The following is a 22,768-nucleotide window of genomic DNA, read 5'->3' as shown; positions in this document are numbered from 1 at the left end:
TTATATCTAAATATTTTATACCATTTGTCGGCCATCTAAATTCAGTTACTAATCGACTTTGACTATAATCTCCTTTAGCAAGGGTTAAAATTTCACTTTTATTCCAGTTTACTTTGTATCCTGATATTTTCCTAAATTCTTCCAATCTAAAAGATAATTTATGCAATGAATGCGATGGGTTTGTTAAATAAATCAGAACATCATCAGCAAACAAATTAAACGTATATTACTCCTGGTTAACTCTGAAGCCCACAATATTTGGATCGGTTCTAATTAATTCAGCGAATGGTTCTATATCCAATACAAGTAGGGCAGTTAATAATGGACAGCCTTATCCAGTTGACTTTGTTAACTGGAATGATGTTGAAATTTGACCATTTGTCACTACTTTAGCTTTGGGACCAGAATTTAAAGTTTTAATCCATTTTATAAAGGATTTTCCTAACCCATATTTTTCCAATACCTTAAATAAAAAGTCCCATTCCAATCTATCAAATGCTTTTACAGCATCCAAAGCAACAGCCACACTAATTTGCTCCCTCTTTTGCGCCAGATGAATTATACTAAGTAACCGAGTTACATTATCCGCCGATTGTCTTTTTAATAAAGCCTGTTTGATCCATATGTATTAATTTTGGTAAATATTTAGATAATCTATTAGATAAAATTTTTGCTATTATGTTATAATCCGTATTCAACAAAGAGACAGGCCTATATGATGTTGGTTTTAAAGGATCTCTATCTTTTTTTGGAAATGCTATTAGGATGACTGTAGAAAAAGATTGTGGAAGTTTATGTGTTCTTTCCACTTGATATATTAACTCCATAAAGGGAGGGATTAATAAATCTTTAAATTTTTTATAAAGTTCAGGCGGAAAACAGTCTTCTCCGGGAGATTTATTACTCTGGAGTGATCCTAAAGCTTCTTCAACCTCTTTTAATATAAAGGGCATATCTACTCCTTTCTGTTCTTCCGAATTCAATTTTTGAAGAGTTATTTGTGATAAAAAAAATTCTATCTCAGCAACCTCATTTTGTGATTCTGATTGATATAATTCGGAGTAATATCTTTTAAAACTTTCATTAATTTCTAAAGGTTTATAAGTAATTTTATTTGCACTTGTACTAATTGCATTTATTGTTTTGGAAGCCTGCTCTATTTTCAACTATCGAACAAGCATCCTGTGTGATCTTTCACCTAATTCGTAATATCACTATTTAGTTCTCATAATTACTTTTTCTGTTCGATATGTCTGGAGTGTATTATATTGTAGCTTCTTATTGACAAGTTGTCTTCGTTTTGCTTCTGTCATATATCTTTGGGATTCTTTTTCTAGTTTTGTAATCTCTTTTTCTAATTGATCTATTTCTACCATATATTCCTTCTTAATTTTAGAATTATAACTTATTATCCGAACCCTCAAATATGCTTTCATCGCGTCCCATAATATAAATTTATCATCAACTGAATATGAATTTGTATCCAAAAAATTGGATCAGTTTTTTTCAGAAAATCAGAAAAATCTTGACGTTTTAATAAAATTGAATTAAATCGTCATCTGTATATCCATTCCTCCTTATCCATCATTATCATTGTCATTATCATGGGGAAATGATCTGACAGTATTCTTGCTTTATATTCCACACTTTTCACTCTATCCTGAATATTCATTGATAATAGGAAAAAATCAATCCTTGAATAAGTTTTATGTCTATTTGAATAAAATGAATAATCTCTTTCTCTTGGATTAATTCTTCTCCACATATCAAACAAATTAGGGTTAGGGTTAGCAAGTACTATGGTGTTTCCAGTTATTGTGCTTCGGTTCTGTAAAGCTCCCGTCGGCTCGAGTTTCAGCACATGTTCAAGATGCATGGCTCTTCTCTCAAGCCATAACACCTGATTGAAATTCCCAGTTCACATTCCGTTCCTGGAAGGATTTCTATTCTATTTTGAGAGCCACAGCCAGCTTCTCATCAAGCCATACTGAGAGAGTGAATGAGAATCTGGAGACAACTCTGATTTAGGAAGACATTGCCTACAATAACCTCTAGTTGTCCTCCAAGAGCATGCCCTGCCCCCGTGGAACGCCACAAGGAATTCCAATCACCGCACTTCCTGTCTAAGGGATTGGCGTTGGCGTGGGAGGTTATGTTACTGAACAGTTGGTCCAACGCTAAAAGATCAAGTAGAGACAGGGCAGGGCTCACGATAGAAAAAGTCAACCAATGGAAGAGTATGAACAATCCATGGAATACATGCTCACGTTCTGAGCAGACTGGATTTCGCCAAAGAATCTCAGGTTTGGAGAGCTCTGACCAGAAATAGAGATGATTCTTATGTCAATAAAGGAGCAGGTTATTAGCACGCAAGCACACACACACACACACACACACACACACACACACACACACACACACACACACTCAATCAAGATAGTCAATAAAAGACAACCAAATTCAAGGTTATAGATGTTAAGTGAAACCAGAAACTTTTGAAAACATTACAATACTGCAAAAGATTGACTCAATCTGATTACTTATAAGTGCACAATCAACAGGTAAACATTACTCACCAAAATTTTGCAGTAAAATACAAACTCACAAATTATATTACGATGGATCCATTATTACCAGTAGAACAATCCATAATAACTGTCCAGGTATTATCTTACACGATAAACAAGCAACTATTTACTTAATGGAAATAGCCATTCGAACACACACACACAACATACAGAAATCACTAAACGAAAAGACCAGAAGTATGTTGACATAAAAAAAGAAATTGAAATACTTTGTCCATTAACATTACTATTGTCCCAATCTACAACTCGTGTCATCTCAAATTCACGACAAAATTTCATTGAACTATTAGGCCTGCACAGCAATATTTAAGTAAATCTTCAGAAAGCCACAATGTTGAACTTCACCTGAAGTCCAAAAGTTCCTAGCAATTGAGAAATGAGTGTGCTTGGCTATGCCCGTATCTCAGCTTGAGCTGAAAACAAAATGAAAAAAATAGCAAAACATATTAATAATATGACATAGAGAGCTCTTGAACGTGATTCCACAGTCTGTGGGAAAAATTCATTTTTTGGTGTAGGTAAAGTTGAGTGAAGTAAAGCCCTTTGTTTAAAGACCCTGATGGTTGAGGGGTAATAACGATTTCTGAACCTGCTGGTGTGAGTCGGCGTCTCCTGTATCTTTTCTTGATGCCAGAATCGAGAAAAAAGTATGTCCTTGAAGAGGGTTCTCCCTGACGATGCTTTCCCGCGGCAGCATATCATGTAGATGCGCTCAACAGTGGGGACGGTGTTACCTGTAATGGACTGCACCATATATATTACTGATTGTAGGCTTTTCTGTACAAGGGCATTGACATTTCCATACCAGGCTGTTATACAACTGCATGTATAGATGTTTTTCAAAGTTTTAGATAGCACTCCAAATCTTCGCAAACATCTACGGAAGTAGATGCCCACCGTACTTCCTTTGCAATTTCTCTTACGTGCTGAGTCCAAACAGTTGTACTAAAATGATAACATCAAAGATCTTACTTTGAAATTTAAGAGCCGCAAGTTGGTCCCATGTTACGTGGGGCCTTTCGTAGTAGAGAAGGCGACCTCATATCCTCATATTGGTTGCGCCTAACATCATCGATGTAGATTCACCCAGTGTTCTAATTTAAGCCAATGACTTCATCCCCACTCGCTCCAGTGACCCTCTCCCCCTCTTTCCCGCTTGGTTTATTTGTTGTTTGGTATATGCGGCGCTTTCTGGCATCTTTCCAGATTCTGGACCTTGTCTGGAATCTTCTGGATTGGGACGGGATCTGCTCCTAGGGGAGCGGTGGGGGGTGGGGGGCCCTTGTCACAACCACGGACTCTGCCATGTAGTCTTAACCAAAGCACAGGGGCAGGCATATTTCTGCTTACCCTAGCCTTCGTTCTGTGAAAGGAAACGGATTGACATTTATTTAATATGCTACTGCTTCCTAGACGCAGTGTCAGTGTTAGTTCTTAGCATGAGAACATTAGTTAACCTCCATGCAGAGTTCTTTTTCAAGTTCAATCTGATTAATCTGTTTCAGTGTCTCTCCGTCTGAATTTAGTTTTTCACCGCACTTCGTACCATCGGTCTCTTGAATGCAACGACTTCTATGAACGAGGTGAATAATCAATTCGCTTGGAAATCGTTGTGATATTTTAACAAACGAATATCTTGTCACGAAGGATTGGTTTATTATTGACACTTGTACCGGGATAAAATGAAAAGCATGCCCTGTGTACAGTTCATGAAGATCAAATTATTGTGAAATGCACCAAGACTGAGCAAGATATAAGAATAAAAATAAGGAATAAATTTTAACAGCTGTAGATGAAGCGCTGTGCAGTTAAATACTGAGGTGCAGGATCATAACGAGGTTGATGGTAAGGTCTGAGTTCCGACTGAGAGTCAGTGCCTTCATGTCCTGATAGCTGTGTGCAAAGATTCCCGGTTTAGTGTATATACACGTGACCCTGTTTTTCTGCAGATCAGGCCGTCCGGAAGCAGAAGTGTTACATTTAATAGAACTCAGCAGAAAAATGATAAATTTATACATGCACGGAATAATGAAAGTTCGGTTTGAGGAAGTTTACGAACAAAAACTGCATTTCGCCTTCCAATGTTCTTCAGTCAAGTGGGTGCGGATGCCAAGGACATGGACCCAAGTAATAATTATGAACTCACTGAAGACAGTTTTCAGCTGGGGAAATGGAAGACAGGTTAGTAATTGTACTTTCGTTTTAGCGAATGAGTTGGAAACAATTACACATTAAGAAAGAAAAGAACCAGAATATTAGTAGACTGATTGTCAAATGTTGACAGATTGGTGATCCGGGTTTGAGTATTGGTGGTGGCTATAGCCATAAACTCTGCTCCTTCAACGTCGCTCTTATCTGAGCGAGTGGTATTGTGTGTAATGGTAAAGAACTTTTAGAACCTCGCCTCCACGCAGTTTGGATTTTTTATCTGCTGTGAGTGAAGATGCTTACCATGACGCCACGTTTATTGAATAGTTTAGGAATTCTAGTGTTGGCAACAGCACTCAGTTCCTCTGCACATTCTTCAGACAGAACCCAAATGAGCTTTCGAGCCTCTTCGCTGAACGATTCCCTCTTGTTCTTGCAGTGACGATATTTTGTTGTACTTTGCAGGATTTCGTGGTCCACGAGCCGAGCCTATCCAAGGAAAATTCTTCCCGTGGATCATCTGCGCTCTCCTGATTGTATCCCTTCTGATGTCCGTGGTGACTCTTGGCATTGTTGTTAAGCTGAGTAAGTTTGTAAAGCTACTGGGGAGGAAATTTTATAGATTGTGTTGGAGCAAACTCTGCATAAGGAGCACTTTACATCCTGCAGATTGTTAACGGAAAGAGGAATAGCTGAGGCCCAGCAGTAATGCCTGGATCTCTATTGTGATGCCCAGTCATTTTGCTGTAGTTTCCTTGTCAATTTGGGGTAGTTAATTGATTCCCAAGAAAGCCTGCAACTATCCGATCTCATCGCTGGCCGTTCATCAGGGCTGCAACTGCTCCCGTGTTCTCCTGCGATCTCCCAATTGCTCCTCTTGTCTGTGTCCTCTCAATACAACCTTTGTCTCGTTCTCCTCGAGTTACATCCACACGTTCTCCTCAATCCACTCCCCGTCTTCGGGTACTGTAGAAGTTCCGGAAATCGCATAGCGTAAAGATTAAAACTGCACTTTAATTGGGACCGTTTTGTAATTCATCGTTTTTATTTCCGTGTATTTCAATGTACTGCTGCCGTTGTTATTAAACCTGATTTTGATTCTGATTTCTTTGCCTGGTTTGCGAATGCGGCGGGGAAGTTTGCATTTCCCCACGGGTCCCTTCTTCGCCACATGGATGACTTCTGCTTCCCGAGCTGTGGGAAGCAATCGGCAACGCAAGAAGCGTTTACGCTGTGACACATAAGTCTCCGACAAAGCTGCCTAACACTTAATCGGTCCCATTGCTCCTCCAATAGCTCTTGTGCCAGCCTCCCCATCCGACAGCGTTGCCTATCTAAATGTATGCCATTTGCCCACATTAGGCATATATCCGTTTATGCCTTCAGCCACAGGAATTTCACTTAGTAGTTAGTATTGGTACGAACGCACCCTGGTCCTGCCTGGACATTCGGTACACCGGGCACAGATAATGGAAGCGTGATTGATGGAACTGAATGCTGCTGACAGTTCTTCAATAAACCAACCTCTTCCCAGCGTAAATAGTGGGGAAAGGAGGAAACGCGATTCAGGCAAAATTAAAAAATGAATGGAGCCGCAAGAGAATGTCAGACAAAGCGAGTGCAATGCTAAATTTCATTGAAGGTCCATTTGAGGAATGAGCTGTGAAACATCTGTCCCAAATCTATATCTATTGCCTTGGTACAAATGCATTACCAGAGGGGCCAAATATTATTAATGTCCACCTGGACTTTGTTTCTGGGCCCAGAGTGATGACACTGAAGAATGGTTCAACATTTCCTTATTTACTATGGGAATTACTAAACAGGGTAATTTTTACCCCTTTTACTGAGAGCGGCAATGACTGCAGATTTGACCATGATATCTCCAGAGCGTCCAACGTAAATACATTTTTGAATCTCTGACTGTCTTCCCAGAAGGGCCGTACTCCATGGATGTCAGTCTGCACACTCCCACATCAACGGTGTCCATCCACAAAGGATGTTTCGTATTTTCATCCATGAGTATGTCAGGAAGATGGCCTCCAATGATCATCTGCTGGGAGAATAGCTCTGACAGCAGGTGGGGGATATGGAAATGGAAGAGCCAGAGGACCAGGGCCATATCAAGAAAAGCCTCTGCATGGGATGTACCGGCGCCAGATATTAGAGGTTTCTGGCATAAGAAAAGCCTACCAATGGCTGGAAATTGCAGAACTGAGTCGAGGGACAACACAGAGAAGCTGCTCATGGCTGAGCAAGAGCAGGCGCTACGCACGAGAGCAATGGAAGCAGGGGTGTATCACACCAGACAAGAGTAACGATGCAGTCTGTACGAGGATTTCACTGAAATCATCCAGCACTTACAATCAGCGTACACAAAATAGGCAGGGAGAACCTAATTTAAAGGCACAGCCAAGTTCCAGGAAATTGTGTACACGAACATCTGCACTGAATGTGGATTGAACGCTCCTAAGTCCAAATGGGAAACACCTGTAAGGCAGTGGAGCATGACAAATTTACGATCCTGTGGGATTTCTAAATACAGACAAATAAGCAGGTACCAGCCATATCAAAACTGGACAAGAAACAGTAGGAAGTAATAATTATAACTGTTGCAATCCCTATTGACAGTACTATCAGGAAGAAGTAAAATGAGCAACTGGAGAAAATGCCAGGGCATGAAAGAACAGATGTAAAGGATGTGAAATGGTAAAGCCAGAATAATCCCGATGGCGACACCAGGACTGGGCGAGTATCTCCAGCAAATCTCAGGAACAGCATCTGAGATCTCATAGAACATAGAAAATAGAACAGTACTGCACAGTACAGACCCTTCGGCCCACAATGTAGTGCCGATCCTCAAACCTTGCCTCCCATATAACCCCCTACCTTAAATTCCTCCATATACCTGTCTAATAGTCTCTTATACTTCACTAGTGTATCTGCCTCCACAACTGACTCAGGCAGTGCATTCCACGCACCACCCACTCTCTGAGTGAAAAACCTTCTTCTAATATCCCCCTTGAACTTCTTTCCCTTTAACCTAAAGCCATGTCCTCTTGTACTGAGCTGTGGTGCCCTGGGGAAGAGGCGCTGGCTGTCCACTCTGTGTATTCCTCTGAATATCTTGTTCACCTCTATCATGTCTTCTCTCATCCTCCTTCTCTCCAAAGAGTAAAGCTCTCGCTCCCTTTATCTCTGATCATAATCCATACTCTCTAAACCAGGCAGCATTCTGGTAAATCTCCTCTGTACACTTCCCAATGCTTCCACATCCTTCCTAAACTGAGGCGACCAGAACTGGACACAGTACTCCGCATGTGGCCCAACTGGAGTTTTATAGAGCTGCATCATTATATCGCATCTCTTAAACTCTATCCCTCGACTTATGAAAGCTAACACCCCATAAGCTTTCTTAACTACCCTATCTACCTGTGAGGCAACGTTCAGGGATCTGTGGACATGTACCCCCAGATCCCTCTGCTCCTCCACACTACCAAGTATTCTGCCATTTACTTTATGCTCTGCCTTGGAGTTTGTCCTTCCAAAGTGTACCACCTCCCACTTCTCCGGGTTGAACTCCATCTGCCACTTCTCAGCCCACTTCTACATCCTATCAATGTCTCTGTGCAATCTTTGACAATCCTCTACACTATCCACAACACCACCAACCTTTGTGTCGTCTGCAAACTTGCCGACCCACCCTTCTAACTCACATCCAGATCGTTAATAAAAATCTCGGACTAGAAGAGCATACTACAAGACAATCAGCCCTCAAAGCTCCAGACCTCTGGTAGAGAACCCTAGCTTAAGGAACAATTAGACATACACATCAGCAATAAGTGTGAAAAAATAAACGTATTAACATGTATACGTGATTCATGCAGAGATGCCCGGTGCTTAATCCATAGATTTCACATCTGCGTTGATGCTACAGACAGATTTGGAGCATAGCTGCTGTGACACAACGAACATGGCTTGATGGTAGCTCCCATGGTCACCTCTCCACAATCCACCATTGTTGCCTGGAAGTTGCATGGGTACACATCGGTGCAGTTTCTGAAATGCTCTCACTCACATAGTCACTGTTGCCATGTAGCTGGAATACAATATCAATGTAATTTTGAAATTCTGTTAGGATAAGTTCGAAGTTATGCGAATATAATTTTGAAATATATAATATAATTATGAAGTATCTTGTAATAAATTCTGGTAATGAATATTCTCCAGAAATATTCAAAATAATAACCGTACCACAATCATAATTTTGAAACATTTTAGGGCTTCAACGTACTTACATGGTCTGCGCTTCAAGTTGCAGCACTGTTAAAAATCATAAAAAGTACACAGAATGGAAGTTGGTAGATCATTCTTAATAAACTCCCGCCCTCTGAATGCCGATGCCGTCTAATCAAAATGTTTCACTTTTGCCATTGTATTTGTCAGTTGGTTTGACTGCCTGACAACGTTTACTTGTGTTGTAAGTTGTAGTTTGTGTTTGTTTGAGGTACATATTATATTAAAGAACAGTTAACTTCCAGCATAGTTTTCAAAACTTGAAAAAGTTTGCTGCTTAGAGCAGCTGTAAAAGAAGTAGAATGAACGATGCTCCCCGCCCGTTCCTTCTCCGCCATTGAAACCCAACAGTCAAAGCTTCCATCAAACTTTGCTCCCTCGATTTTATTTTCTACTCCATTTCATGTATGAATTATATTCCATTTTCTCACTTTTACACCTGTAGAGTACTATCTGTTGAGTGCACTCTTTCAAGTGCAGAGGTTCGTAGCTCCCAACTGTATGTTGCCCAGCGTGTTCCATTAGTAACATGACTCACTAAAACATTTAATCCTATTGTTCCGTTGTCATTTGTATCCCAATGATACGCAATAAGATGATGATGTTTATAGTAAACCTCCAGCAGCCCGTCACTTTTATTCTCCTTTCCACTTTTCACCTTGCCGTTTTTGTATTTAGCCCCCCCCCCTTACTCTTCTACTGCAGGGAAATGTAAGGGCGAGTAACACCACCTCGACTTCAGATACGCAGTATTTTTTCTGTTCACCATTTCTAGTAAAGAGTTATCTGCCTGTATCAATATTTCTCCTGACTTTCCTAAGCAAATGGATAATTCTGTTGTTGCAAATTTTCTTTTTCCCAATTTAAAAATGACCGATTTTTAAACTATTCAGAATCTAACCGATATTTTCATCCTTTTCAATGCATTGACTCCTCTATTTATTACACACGACACACATATTAGTATTCACACTCACTGAGAAAAACCTATAAACTGCACGCATACATCAAGGGAGGAATAACTCTATTATGGTGCCACTATGAAAAATCAGGAATATTATTGATCGGTCGTCCCGTCTATTTCCGTGTTGCCCAGCAGGAGCAGGCATAGTTCCACACGGTGTTTTTCAGAACCGACTGGATAGGTCGTTGACTGCGCCTGCTCCAAATTAAAGACTGTGTAGTTAATTCCTGATTCCTCAAATTTATTTTCCCCAGTCTTAAAGTGTGATCTTGTAGTGCAGCAAGAGCCTCTGATATTTTCCGCCTCTTTTCGGTGATTTTTTTGTCTGCTTGCCGCCTGCCATTTCTGGAACTTCTTTTAGATCAAGGTCCTGGATTAGTGAGTCTGTGTTTGGACTACTGCAATTTTGAGCTGAAATCGTTTCCTGCTTTTTCCTAGGTCTGTTTTTTTTTGCTTAGCTGGCAAAAATAAAGTAAAACTTGATTTCTAATCTGCTCTGCAGGTTAACCCATGTCTGCATCGCAGGTTCTGCAATTGGATTCACTTAAAATTCTCAATGGTACAGGGGGCTGGAGTTTCAACCCAGCGATCTGAGTTCGATTTCAATCGGGCCATTTTCCTTACAATTATAGTTGTCCATCTAATTGACCAGATTAATCTTTAACTAGACACATTTGGAAACGTTGGCAAAGCTTCGCCGTCATACAACCACAAATATTTTCTTTGTTCTCTCCATCCATGCCCTGTTTCTCTTAACCTTCGCTCCGATTGAGACGAAATATAAACTCCGTTGTTTTCAACTGACCTTGGGGATTCTACTATATTTCTATGCATGCTGAAACCAGATTTCTAGATTCTCCATTTTTCTCTGTTCTTCTTGTGCTAAATCCTTCAATTCATTGAGGACATCAGCATCAGATTGACCTTTTGAAAACCATGGATTCCAAAAAGATTCCATGTCCAAAGCACACGCCGCCTCCTTCCACAACGTTTGGACAAGCAAGAACCTCTGTTTTAAACCATCATTCCAACCCCTATCTCGTCCGCATTCAGTTGTTTTCCACTTGCTCTCTGCTCCCTAAGGTTGGGTCATGCAAACGATGTCATAACAGTTATCATGTTCACTACTATCTACGCTTCACTTGCGCTTACGGAAATACATTGGCTCTGTGGTGCAGTAACTTTGGAGGGATGATTTGAAGGCCAGTGTTATGCAGGGTTGCATAAGAACATAAGAAATAGGAGCAGGAGTAGTCCATCCATCCCATCGAGCCTGGCCCACCATTCAATAAGTTCATGCCGGGTTCTGGTCCGGTCCGAAATACGCGTTCCGGGTCTTGATCCGGTCCGCGGACTCCAGAATCTGGATCTTGCAGCTGTCCCTCCCGTCACCCTTGAGCCAGTTAGGATCCTCCTGGCTTAAGGAGGTACAGCTGTAGCCGATTCAGCTGCAGCTGTTTATAAGGTGCCTTGGGACTGAGACAGGTGGGTGGTCGTTTGTTCCGTAACCTGCTGTTGTCTGCCGGCTCCGTACTCTGCTCCGTATCCTGTTTATCCTGCGCGGGTTCTGATCTGCTCCCCATCCTGTATACCCTACGCGGGTTCTGATCTGTTCCGCATCCTGTTTACCCTGCCCGGGTTCCAACCTGCTCTGCATTTGTTCTGTCCATGTTTGTCTTGTCCCCTGCTTTTTCTCGCATGCGCTGGTCCCGCTGCTCCCGTTTTGCCTTGCTCGCACTGTCGCGCTGACTGCCTGCTTCTCTCGAGTTATCTGGTGATCATAGCTGTCGTGCTGGTCACCCTGGATATAGTTCCCGTTCTACCCCTTTGCCTCCGTCGGACAGGTCCGGACGGACTGCCGCTGCCCGGCGGGGCGTTCTGCCCCTTCCCCCACCCCCCGCTTCGGATGGATTGTGCCCCGCACCCGCCTATGAGTCCGCGTCTTGCCCAGGCCTTCGTGCTTCCGCCTGGGAGGCGGACCTACCCGGGATATATGCGGACCGCCCACGGGGGGGCCTCTCCTCCAGCCAAGCGATTTACCTCAAGAACCTGTCTTCTGCCTGTACTCTGGGATTCTTCTGCCCGACCTCTGGGATCCTGCTCTGCCTGCCGACCAAGACTGTCTGTCTGCCTGAACCCCAGCATTACCCTTTACATGCCATGGCATCCCCCTCCTGTCCTACCCCTAGTACTTCAGTGCCTGCATCCTGCACTTGGGTGCATTCCTGTCCCCGTTCCTGACAGATCATGGCTGATATGTCTGCAAGCTCAGCTCCATCTACCTGCCTTTTCCCATTACCCTTAATTCCCCTATTATGTAAAAATCTATCTACTCTATCTTGGGTAGATTTAATGAAGAAGCCTCAATTGCTTCCCTGGGCAGAGAATTCCACAGATTTCTTCATTCTCTGGGAAAAACACTTTCTCCTGAACTCTGTCCTAAATCTTCTCCCCTGAATCTTGAGGCAACGTTTCCTAGTTCTACTCTCACCTAATAATGGAAACAACTTTACTACTTCTATCTTATCTATGCCTTTCAAAATTTTGTATGTTTCTAAAAGATCGCCTCCCATTCTTCTGAAGTCCAGAGAGTATAGTCACTGGTGACTCAATCTCTCCTCTTTGGTTAACCCCTTCATCCCTGGAATCAACCTTGTGAACCTCCTCTGCACTGCCTCCAAAGCCAGTATATCCTTCCCCAAGTATGGAGACCAGAACTGCATACAGTACTCCAGGTGTGGCCTCACCAGTACCCTGTACATTTGGAGCATGACTTCCCTGCTCTTGAATTAAATCCCTATAGCAATGAAGGCCAACATTCCATTGTACCTGTTGTACCTGCCAGCCAACTATTTGCGATTAATGAACAAGCACTCCCAAGTCTATTCCTTCCAAAGTGGGTGATCTCGCATTTACCAGTGTTGCATTCCATCTACCAGAAGTTGGCCAAATCACTTATCCTATCTATATCCCTCTGCAGACTCTCCACATCCTCTGTACAATTCGCTTTTCCAGTCAGTTTAATGTCATCAGCAAATTTTGCTACGCTACACATAGTCCCCTCTTCCAAATCATCAATGTAAATGGTAACCAGCTGTGGGTCCAGTACCAACCTTGTGGCACCCCACTCACCACTGACTGCCAACCGGAGAAACACCCATTTATACCAACTATCTGCCTTCTATTAGTTAACCAATCCACTATACATGCCAATACATTTCCTCCAACTCCATTCATCCATATCTTATTTATAAGTCTCTTGTGCGGCATCTTGTTGAACGCCTTCTGGAAATCCAAGTATACGACATCCACCTGTTCCCCTCTATCCACTGCACTCATTATGTCCTCAAAGAACTCCAGTAAGTTTATCAAACAGGACCTGCACTTTCTGAATCCATGCTACGTCTGTCTAATGAAACCACTCCTTTCTAAATGTTTCGCTATTTCTTCCTTAATGACAGCTTCAAGCGTTTGCCCGACTACATATGTTAAGCTAAGTGTCCTATAATTGCCCGTCTTTTGCCTACATCCCTTTTTAAAGAGTGGCATGACATTTGCTGTCTTCCATTTCGCCGAGACCTTCTCAGAGAGTAAAGAATATTGGCAAATGCTTAACAATGCGTCGACTATCACCTCCGCCAATTCCCTCAGTACCCTAGGATGCTTTCCATCAGGACCAGGGAACTATCTACCTTCACGCCCTCCAGTTTGCTCATCACTATCTCTTTCGTGACAGTGATTTTATCGAGGTCCTCACCTCCCATGTTGTCCATAGCATCATTCTTTGGCATATTGGAAGTGTCCTCCACCGTGAAGACTGACTCAAAATAGTCGCTCAATGCCTCAGCCATTTCCTTCTCACCCAAAATCAATTTCCCCTTATCGTCTTCCAAGGGCCTTACATTGACTTTAGCCACCTTCTTCCGCTTTATATATTCGCTTTTGCTATATGTTTGTAAAGGGGGTTTCTTCTTTTTTCTTTGTTATTGTGTATGTAATCAAAATGGTTTCTTTGTTTTGTTAAAAGTAGGAGTGCTTCTTTGTTGCGAGAGAGTGCTGGAAGCTTGTTTGGGTTAAAATTTACTGATAACGAGAGTTGTATTCCTTTGTAAACCAGCTGGGATTAATGTTGTTCTTTCTTCTGAGTCTGTAAGCTATTGTTGGCGGGCTTTTGGGCAGATCGGCGCGAGGGGGTGAGAGAGAGAGGACGCGATGCTGTAAGCTGGGCGAGGAACGGACCCCAAGCGGGGGTCCGAGGCCAGACCGTACTCCGAGGAGAGGAGATGAAGCTAGATGGGCTTGGTTGACCACTTTGGATGGTCCTAAGCTGCGAGTCGAGGAGTTCGGAGGGGATCGAATGGTGGCCAGAATACTTCAGTAATTGAGCTCCAACTGTTGTGCAAGAAGTGGTTTGGACTTTGATAAGTTTGGCGCCTTTTCTTTATTTTTTTTTTCATATTTACTGTATCGTTATTAATCAGTTACAGTAACCTTTATAAATTGTACTCATTTAATCGCATATGGTGCACTGTCTGTTTTTGGGCGAGGCAGGGACATCGCACAGCATCCACACCAGCTGATTACCCAGTTTGGCGGGGCCGAAGGCTGCTCGTCCTGGACGGGAACGAGCTGAGCGAGCCTGAGGCGACCCAGGGGGTTAAATGTTTGTTATATTTTGTTCTAATTTACAGTAATACTCTATCTTCCTTTCGTTATTTCTTGTTTATTTGTTCTTCCTTGCTTTTTAAAGTTTTTCTAATCCTCCTGTCTCCCAATACTCTGCGACTTAGTAACATGAGCTTTTAATTTGATACAATATTTTATATCCTTAATTATCCAAGGCTGGCTTTACCCACAGTTGCTGTCTTTACATTTGACTGGAATATACTTTTAAGTACAGTGAATAATCTCTTTGAAGTATTCCACCGTTCCTCAATTGTCCTAACAAATAGCTTCTGCTCCCAATGCACATTAGCCATTCCTACCTCATCATGTTGTAGTCTCCTTTGTCCAAGCACAATAAACTCGATTTACATCTATTTCATCCTCCATCTGTATGCGAAATTCAATCATGCTATGATCACTCTTTCCAAGATGATCCCCGACTACAAGATCGTTAATCTTACCTGTATCATTGCAGAGGACTAGATGTAACATAACATTTTACTTTGGAGGTTCACTAACATACTGCTCAAGAAAGTCATCACGGATCCATCCTATGAAGTCCTCCTGAAAACTTCCTTAATCAACCTGATTCACCAATCTATGTGCAAGTTAAAATCCCCCATGACAACTGCCTTTCCCCTCTCACAAACCTCAGTTATTTCTTTGTTAATCGCCTCTGCCACTGCTATATTTTTATTAGCTGGCCAAGAGACAACCACCACCAGTGATTTTCTCCCTGTGCTATTCTTAATCTCTACCCAAATGGACTCAATATTCGGCACTGTAGATCTTTTATTGTCTCTCACAATCGCGCTGATCTCATCCTTGATTAAGAGCGCCATACCAGCTCCTTCCCCTTCCTGCCTATGTTTCCATATTACCTGATACCCTTGGATATCTAATTCCCAGTCATCTGCACCTTGCGACAAGGTTTTCGTAATGTTCACTAAATCAAATGCCGTGGTACTGCTCTGTGCCAGAAGTTCATTAACCTTGTTTCTAATACTATGGACAATGAGATAAAGTGCCCTTATACTCATTGTCCTTTTAGAATCTAGCGACCTATGCGATTTTTGCTTTTTATTTTATGCACTCTACTCTTTCTTTTTTTTCTTCAGTAACTCTAGTTCTGGATCCTGCATTACATCCCTATTCTTTACTATGTGGGTTCCCATCCCCCTGCCATATTAGTTTAAAACTTTCCCAACAGCACCAGAAAACTTATTATTGGCTTGTAGGGTAGAATGAAGGAGTGTGAAATTTGCAAGTGTGTCTACATTTGAACCTACCTGCTGCATACGTGAAAATGCCTGTGACGACATGTCCCTGCATAAACGTCCATTGACATACGTGTCTGACTGTTTGCAGAGTATGGTTTGGAGTATGACATTTGGACTCCCTTGCATCAAGAAATAGAATCTTAGAAATGTACAGGATGGAAATAGACCCTTCGGCCTATCTGGTCTGAGCCCAACCTTTTAAACTGCCTACTCCTATCGACCAGCAGCAGGACCATAGCCTTGCGTAGGCCTACCATTCATGTATCTATCCAAACTTCTCTGAAACATCGAGTTTGCATGCACCAATTGTTCTGGCAACCTGTACCGTACGCTCAGAATTCCCTGAGTGCCCTCGTGTTCCCATTAAACTTTTCACACTTCAACATTAACACATGACTCTATGTTTATAATCCAACTCAACCTCAGTGGAGAAAACAAAATGCTAGAATTTACCCTATCTATACCTCTGATAATCTTGTATACCTAGACAAAGTCATCTCTCAATCTTGTGCGTTCTAAGGAATAAAGTTCAAACCTAATCAATTTTCCCTTATAAGTCAGGTATCCCAGACCCGGCAACGTCCTTGTAAATGTATTCTGTACTGTTTCAATCTTAAATGCTTCCTGTATGCATCTGTCCAGAACTGCACCCAATAATACAAATGAGACCTCAGCAATATCTTACACAACTTCAAGATAACATCCCATCTCATACACTAAATAATGATTTATGGAGGCAAATGTAGCAAAAGCTTTCTTAATGACTGTATGTACCCGAGAATCAATTTTTCCATCAATCATAGCTCTGTATTCCAAGATCCCTTGGTGCTACCACACTGCTCTTGCCCTGCCATTCACTGTGGAACAGCTATCTTGCTCAGTCCTACCGAAATGCAACACGTCACTGTACGTAGGAGACCAAAACTGCACACAAAATTCCACATGAGACGTCAGCAAAATCTTATACAACTTCAAGATAATTTCCCATCTCCTGCACTAAATACTGATATTTATGGAGGCAAATGTGCCAAGGGCTTTCTTAATGACCGTATAAACCCAATTCTCCGTTTTCAACGAATAATAAGATCTGTATTCAAAGGACCCTTTGTGCTACCACACTCTTCTTGCCCTGCCATTCACTGTGGAAGGGCTATCTTGCTTAGTCCAACTGAAGAGCAACAGCTCACACTTGTCCATATTAAGTTCCATTTGCCATTTTCAGCCAGTTTTTCCAGCTGGTGCAAATCCCGTTGCAAGCTATATTAGCCTTCTTCATTGTCTACTCCTGATCTTGGAGTCTTCTGCAAATTTGCTGATCAAGTTGACCACATTATCATCCAAGCAGTTTATATATTGTAGATGACAAACAACTTTGGACCCAGAGCTCCAGTGAAAAAGGAAAACTATCTACTACCACACTCTGTCTTCTCCCACAAATCCAAAGCCTAATCCAATTTACTACTTCATCTCGGAAGGAATTGGCAGAACCTTCTGGACCAAACCCCATGCCGCACCTTGACAAATTCCTTACTAAAGTCTATGTAAATAACATCTACTACCTTAACATTATAAATATCCCTTGTAACATCCTCGAAAAACTCTACAAGACTCATTAGACATTCCCTATCACACATGAAACCTTGCTGAATATTGTTAATCAGTCCAAGTCTATCCAAATACATACGTATCTGATCCCTCAAATGCCTTCCAATAACTTTACTATTACTTACGTCAGGCTCAGCGGGCTATAACTTCCTGTTTTATTTTTAGAGCTTTTCTCGAACACCAGATCAACTTTGGCTATCCTCCAATCCTCTGGTACCTGATCAATCGCTAATGATGATTCAAATAACTTTGCTCAGTCCCCGGCAATTTCTGCACTTATTTCCCGTAGGGTTCGAGGGAACAGCTTGTAGGCTCTATAAAGTTATTCACTCTGATCAGAATTAGGATAACAAGCAGCACATCCCCTATACGCTGTATTAGTCTATGAATTTGATGCTGCTTTGCCTCATTTCTATAATCACTGTGTCCGGCTCTTTAGTAAATTCGGATGTACAAAATTATTTAAGGTCTTACTCATGTCTTGGCTTCAAACATGGACTATCATTCTGATCTTGCAGAAAACTAATTCCTTAGGATTCAGTTTCATATTGGCTGTTAGTAGAACCTCATTCCTTATTTTAGCCCACTTGGTTTATTTCTTAAGTGTTCTGTTGCATTTATTATATTCCATAAGCACTCTATTAATTCCCGTACCTGCTATACATCCCTTCGTCTTACTCGCCAGGGCTTCGATATCTCTTGAAAACCAAGTTTATCTTTACACTGCGTTCTGAAATCCATATACAAGCTTTGTGCTTTCAAAATTTCACTTTTTCCAGACATCCCAAACACCAAATACACTCTTGCCACAAAATAGCCCCTACCAATCTACACTTGCCAATCCCTTTCTGATACATTAATATCGGCTTTTTACCAATTTAGGAACCCAACCTGCCAATCAAACTTAACTTACTACAACACACACAAAATCCTGGAGGAATTCAGCAGGCCAGGCAACATTTATGGAAAAGAATGCAGTTGACGTGCCGGTCCGAGAAACTTAGTCTGCTGAGTTCCTCGACCATTTTGGGTGTGTTGCTTGTATTTCCAGCATCTGCAAATTTTCTGTTTTATATTTCAGCGTATTTATTTTGCTAATCTGTTCTCAGGATGCAGACACTATGAATGTCATCAGAATGCCCAATATGGCAATTCAAGGAATTTGTTGTGTTAGTAATGAACGATCGCCTCTTTCATAATTACATATTGTGTTTTGATACAAAATGTCTTTCAGGTCTGCATTAAAGCAGTACATAATGTTCGGAGAGAAGTGATGTATGTAGCCCTGAGCACAGGTACTGATTGTCGGAAGCTCAGGGCATTGAATAGGCATCTCCAACTACACTTTCAAAGGAGTGGGCTACAGATCGGGTAGATATACAAAAAGAATAAGGTCACGAAATAGTCTTCTCTCACCATACTGATGAAATCAATACATTCTGTATTTTCAACAAGTTGTTTTTTTATCATTACTGCTAATTGCTTTGTTCTAGATTTATTCAAATTTGAACAGAAACTATTAGATACAACGTCAGAATTGAAACTTTATCTCTAAATTAGTAGCTTCTGGATCCAGTTGCTCTGCTATCAATGACAGCCTATTCCCAAATTTGACGTCGCTCCTTTCAGAAACTAACTTGGATTTCAACAATTCGTGCTTTCTTTCTCCAGCAGTAAAAACCAATTCATAAAATTTACCTACTTAGCCATCATTGTGCTAGGGATGGAAGGAATAGGAATTGCTAAAATTCCGATATTTGTAAAGAAATGCAACATATTGAATATCTGAAATTTGTTCTAACGCTTTTCTCCTCTTTCTGTAATAGAGCATTCTAAAATGACAAACGGCTCACTTGCGAAACTGCAGAGTGATGTTACTCGACTGATGGAGCGTAAGTTAAATTATCTGAATACTTTTATCTGTAGTTGTTTATTAAAAATTTGGGATTGCTGATTCCGCCCAGGTAATTTATTTTGTGTTCTGACATTAAATACTGCTTGGTTTAACTAAAAAGCAAACATCTTCTCTCTTCTCTACACCCAACTGACAAGAGTATTTCAGCTGCCCCTGGAGAGGGGGATATTGACCATGCGGTGGTGGTGGAGTAGTGACTAAAGCTGCTACTAGGAAAGAAAAGTTCCCTGAACACGGTCCGGTCGATCGACTCAAGGCAATCCCATTGCTGCGTTTTTGCCTCTGTGAATGAAACCTTTAATATAGAGTAATTTGTGAAAGTCTTTGGCACATATATTGTATGAACTGCATTTGATTTCAACTATTCATGCTTTCTTTCTCCAGCATGAAAAACCAATTTATAAATTTTACCTACTTAGCCATCATTGTGATCGGGATGGAAGGAACAGGAATTGCAAAAATCCTGAGATTTGTGAGAAAAAGCAACATATTGAATATTTGAAATTTGTTCTAACACTTTGCTCCGCTTTCTGTAATAGAGAACTCTGAGATGATAAGCAGCTCACTTGCCAAACTGCAGAGTGATATTTCTCGACTGATGCAGAGTAAGTTAAATATTCTGAATACTTTCATCTGTAGTTGTTTATTAAAAGCTGGGGATTGCTAATTCTGCCCGGCTAATTTATTTTGTGTTCTGACATTAAATGGTACTTGGTTTAACGAAAAATTGGTTTAACTAAAAGATGATTCTCGGTCTGTACGCACGGATGCTCAGAAGAATAAAGGGGATCTAACTGAAACCTATCAAATATTCACAAGTCTGGTAAGAGTGGATGTGGAGCGAATGTTTGCTATTGTGGATGAGTCCAGGACTGGAGCACACAGCTCTAGAAAAGAGGGATATGCTTTTAGAACAGAGATGATTTTTAAAGTCAGAGCATGATGAATCTATGGAATTCATTGCAATGGACTGCTGAGGAGACTAAACCATTTGGAATATTTAAAGCGTAATGTGATAAGCTATTGGTTAGTCAAGGTGTCAAAGGTTAGGGGTTAGGGGTAGAATGCAGAAGAAGGGCATTGTAAAGAATAACAAGTCAGCCGTGGTGGAATGGCGGAGCCGACACGATGCGCCCAGTGAACCAATTCTGCTCCAATGTCTTATGGTCTTATTGCACTGTCAGTTCAAATCCATTGACTTAAACTGATATCTGAGAACTAATTCTATTTGTATTTGTCGTGGTGAAGAAAGCAATAATGGGGCCAAGCAGTCTTCCACAGATTTAATTCTGTGCAGTTGTTGACCTCCTGAATTCAAAGGTACACAGAGCAGACATCAGACTCAATAAGTATCGGGTTTCCTTCTCATTCCTTGGTTGTGGGACGACTGCTACACATTTGAGTAGCAATGTTCAAAGGCAGAAGAGGACATTTCTGGTGTCTATTCTGGTCCCTCCCGGATTGCTTCAGTTACACGCGTTTCATTCGCTTGGGGGCTTCACATCACCAAGGCTGAATAGTGACCCAGATTGGGAAGGATGGGTTAGCGAATGGGCTTGTAGCATGGAAGCTATTAGAAGAGAGATGGAGCCCACAGCAGTAGCTGTGGGGACAGATGTGTCTCTGCTCAAGCAGTCGAAGTTTTTGATGGAAGGTAACTGGAGGAAGGACTTGAAATCTTCTTGACGCTCTCTGTTAAAGAGAACTTTTGTCATAGAACCAGATCATGGAGTATTCACGATCTAAACTGTAGGGTTTTTCAGGATCTTGGTTTGTGAACAAGCCGAACGTGAAAACTGAGAACGTTGTCTCTGATTGCTGGACCTTGTTTTGATTTTACAGTGTTAATGATCATTACCAGCAGAATGATAATTAGAGCTTTCTTGACCTTCTGGCAGATTAACTGCTCATGTAAGGGGTAGCGTCTCTGAAGATCCAATGTTTACTCCGTCCTGCAAAACAAAATCATCCTAGATTTTATGGCCAGCTCTGGTGTGGAAAGGGATGCAAAATCTTTGTTTAATTACAGGCTAGTATGTTGCCTATAGAACAATAACAAAGTCCCAAGCTCGATGATGTATTTAGCGAGTATGGAAATTTCTTACAGATATGGCCGACACCAGAGGTTCAATGTGGAATGGCTCCTACAAGGTTTGTAACATACCATCGATGAGCGCTTTAGCATGATATGGCATGTTGCTTGAAGAAAAAAATCAACGTGTAAACGTGGGTAGGGAAAAGCCCAAGCGTTTGAGATTGTCCAAATGTTCCTTAATTCTATTTAAATAACTTCATAGGTGTGAAGCCTATCCGGTCATTAAACACATGGCGATTCTTCAATCAAAGGGAGTATTATTTTACGTCAACTCGAAATCGTTGGAAAGAAGCGCAGCAATTCTGTGTGTCAATGGACTCCAACCTCGTGGTCATTAACAGTCGAGAGGAACAGGTAGGAACCATTACATTAGTTCTATTTCTGCCTTATTTAGGGCATACCGTTGTTCACTGTCATTAAACCTACGTTACTCTGAGCAAAGTTTGTCTGATATTGATACTGATGATGTATTATGGCAGGAACCATTATTCTAGTTGGATTAACTGAAAGTGATTTGCAGGCAGGAGTCATCAAAAAATTCTTTGTCAGTGCTCGTTCCTGCCATGGGAATGAAGGTACAAGAGCCTTAGGACCCACACCACCAGCTTCAGAAATAGCTATCACCCCGGATTCAGTCACTTTAACTAGAGGGTATAACTTCATTGAACCTCATTTGAACCACATCAAACTATTACCAAACTCTATGGACTGATTTTCAAGGGATCAACACCTCCTGTTTTCGATATTTATTGCTTATTTATTATTATTGCTAATTTTACTTTTTCTCTGCTCAATCTGGGATAAACTGACGGCATAGCCAAGCACAGGTCATTTCTCAATTGCTGGGAACTTTTCTATTATTACAGTTCTGCTTAGTATGTTTGCTTTTCTGAGAATTACATCAATATTTATAATGCCGTGAAGGCCTAATAATTTCATAGTCTTATGCAGTGACATTGTAACCATATCAGCTGAAGATGTTATTTTTCGGACAACAGTAATATTTCTATCGTGGTCACCTTCAGTTAATTCAGCATCATGCTGGTGTTTTTCACATGTTGATTTTTGTATGTTACGTTTGTTTGGATTTACTTAGTGTATGAGAAAGTTATATTTGCTTGTTTATCCTGGTAATCAGAAATAATATCATTTGTTTGACGCTGACTCTAAAACAGGAACAGGCATGTATTTATAATATTTATATTAAGGTAT

The 22,768-nt window shown here is 41.2% G+C and overlaps 1 protein-coding gene across 1 annotated transcript in view; it reads left to right on the top strand.

Annotated features, from left to right (window-relative positions):
• The first annotated feature begins 4,664 nt into the window (after nucleotides 1-4,664).
• The window catches only part of LOC132405871 (hepatic lectin-like), a 34,337-nt gene continuing 16,233 nt past the window's right edge, over nucleotides 4,665-22,768 (top strand). The window contains exons 1-5 of the mRNA XM_059990862.1: nucleotides 4,665-4,769; nucleotides 5,202-5,321; nucleotides 19,373-19,438; nucleotides 20,001-20,066; nucleotides 21,759-21,910. Of these exons, the coding sequence (XP_059846845.1) occupies nucleotides 4,670-4,769; nucleotides 5,202-5,321; nucleotides 19,373-19,438; nucleotides 20,001-20,066; nucleotides 21,759-21,910 (504 nt within the window). The 5' untranslated portion in view covers nucleotides 4,665-4,669. The remainder of the gene's footprint in view (nucleotides 4,770-5,201; nucleotides 5,322-19,372; nucleotides 19,439-20,000; nucleotides 20,067-21,758; nucleotides 21,911-22,768) is intronic.

This window comes from Hypanus sabinus, chromosome 16 (assembly GCF_030144855.1).
Source record: "Hypanus sabinus isolate sHypSab1 chromosome 16, sHypSab1.hap1, whole genome shotgun sequence".
NCBI lineage: Eukaryota > Metazoa > Chordata > Chondrichthyes > Myliobatiformes > Dasyatidae > Hypanus > Hypanus sabinus.
Note: the sequence above shows the minus strand (reverse complement) of the source record. Positions and strands in the feature narration are given on the sequence as shown.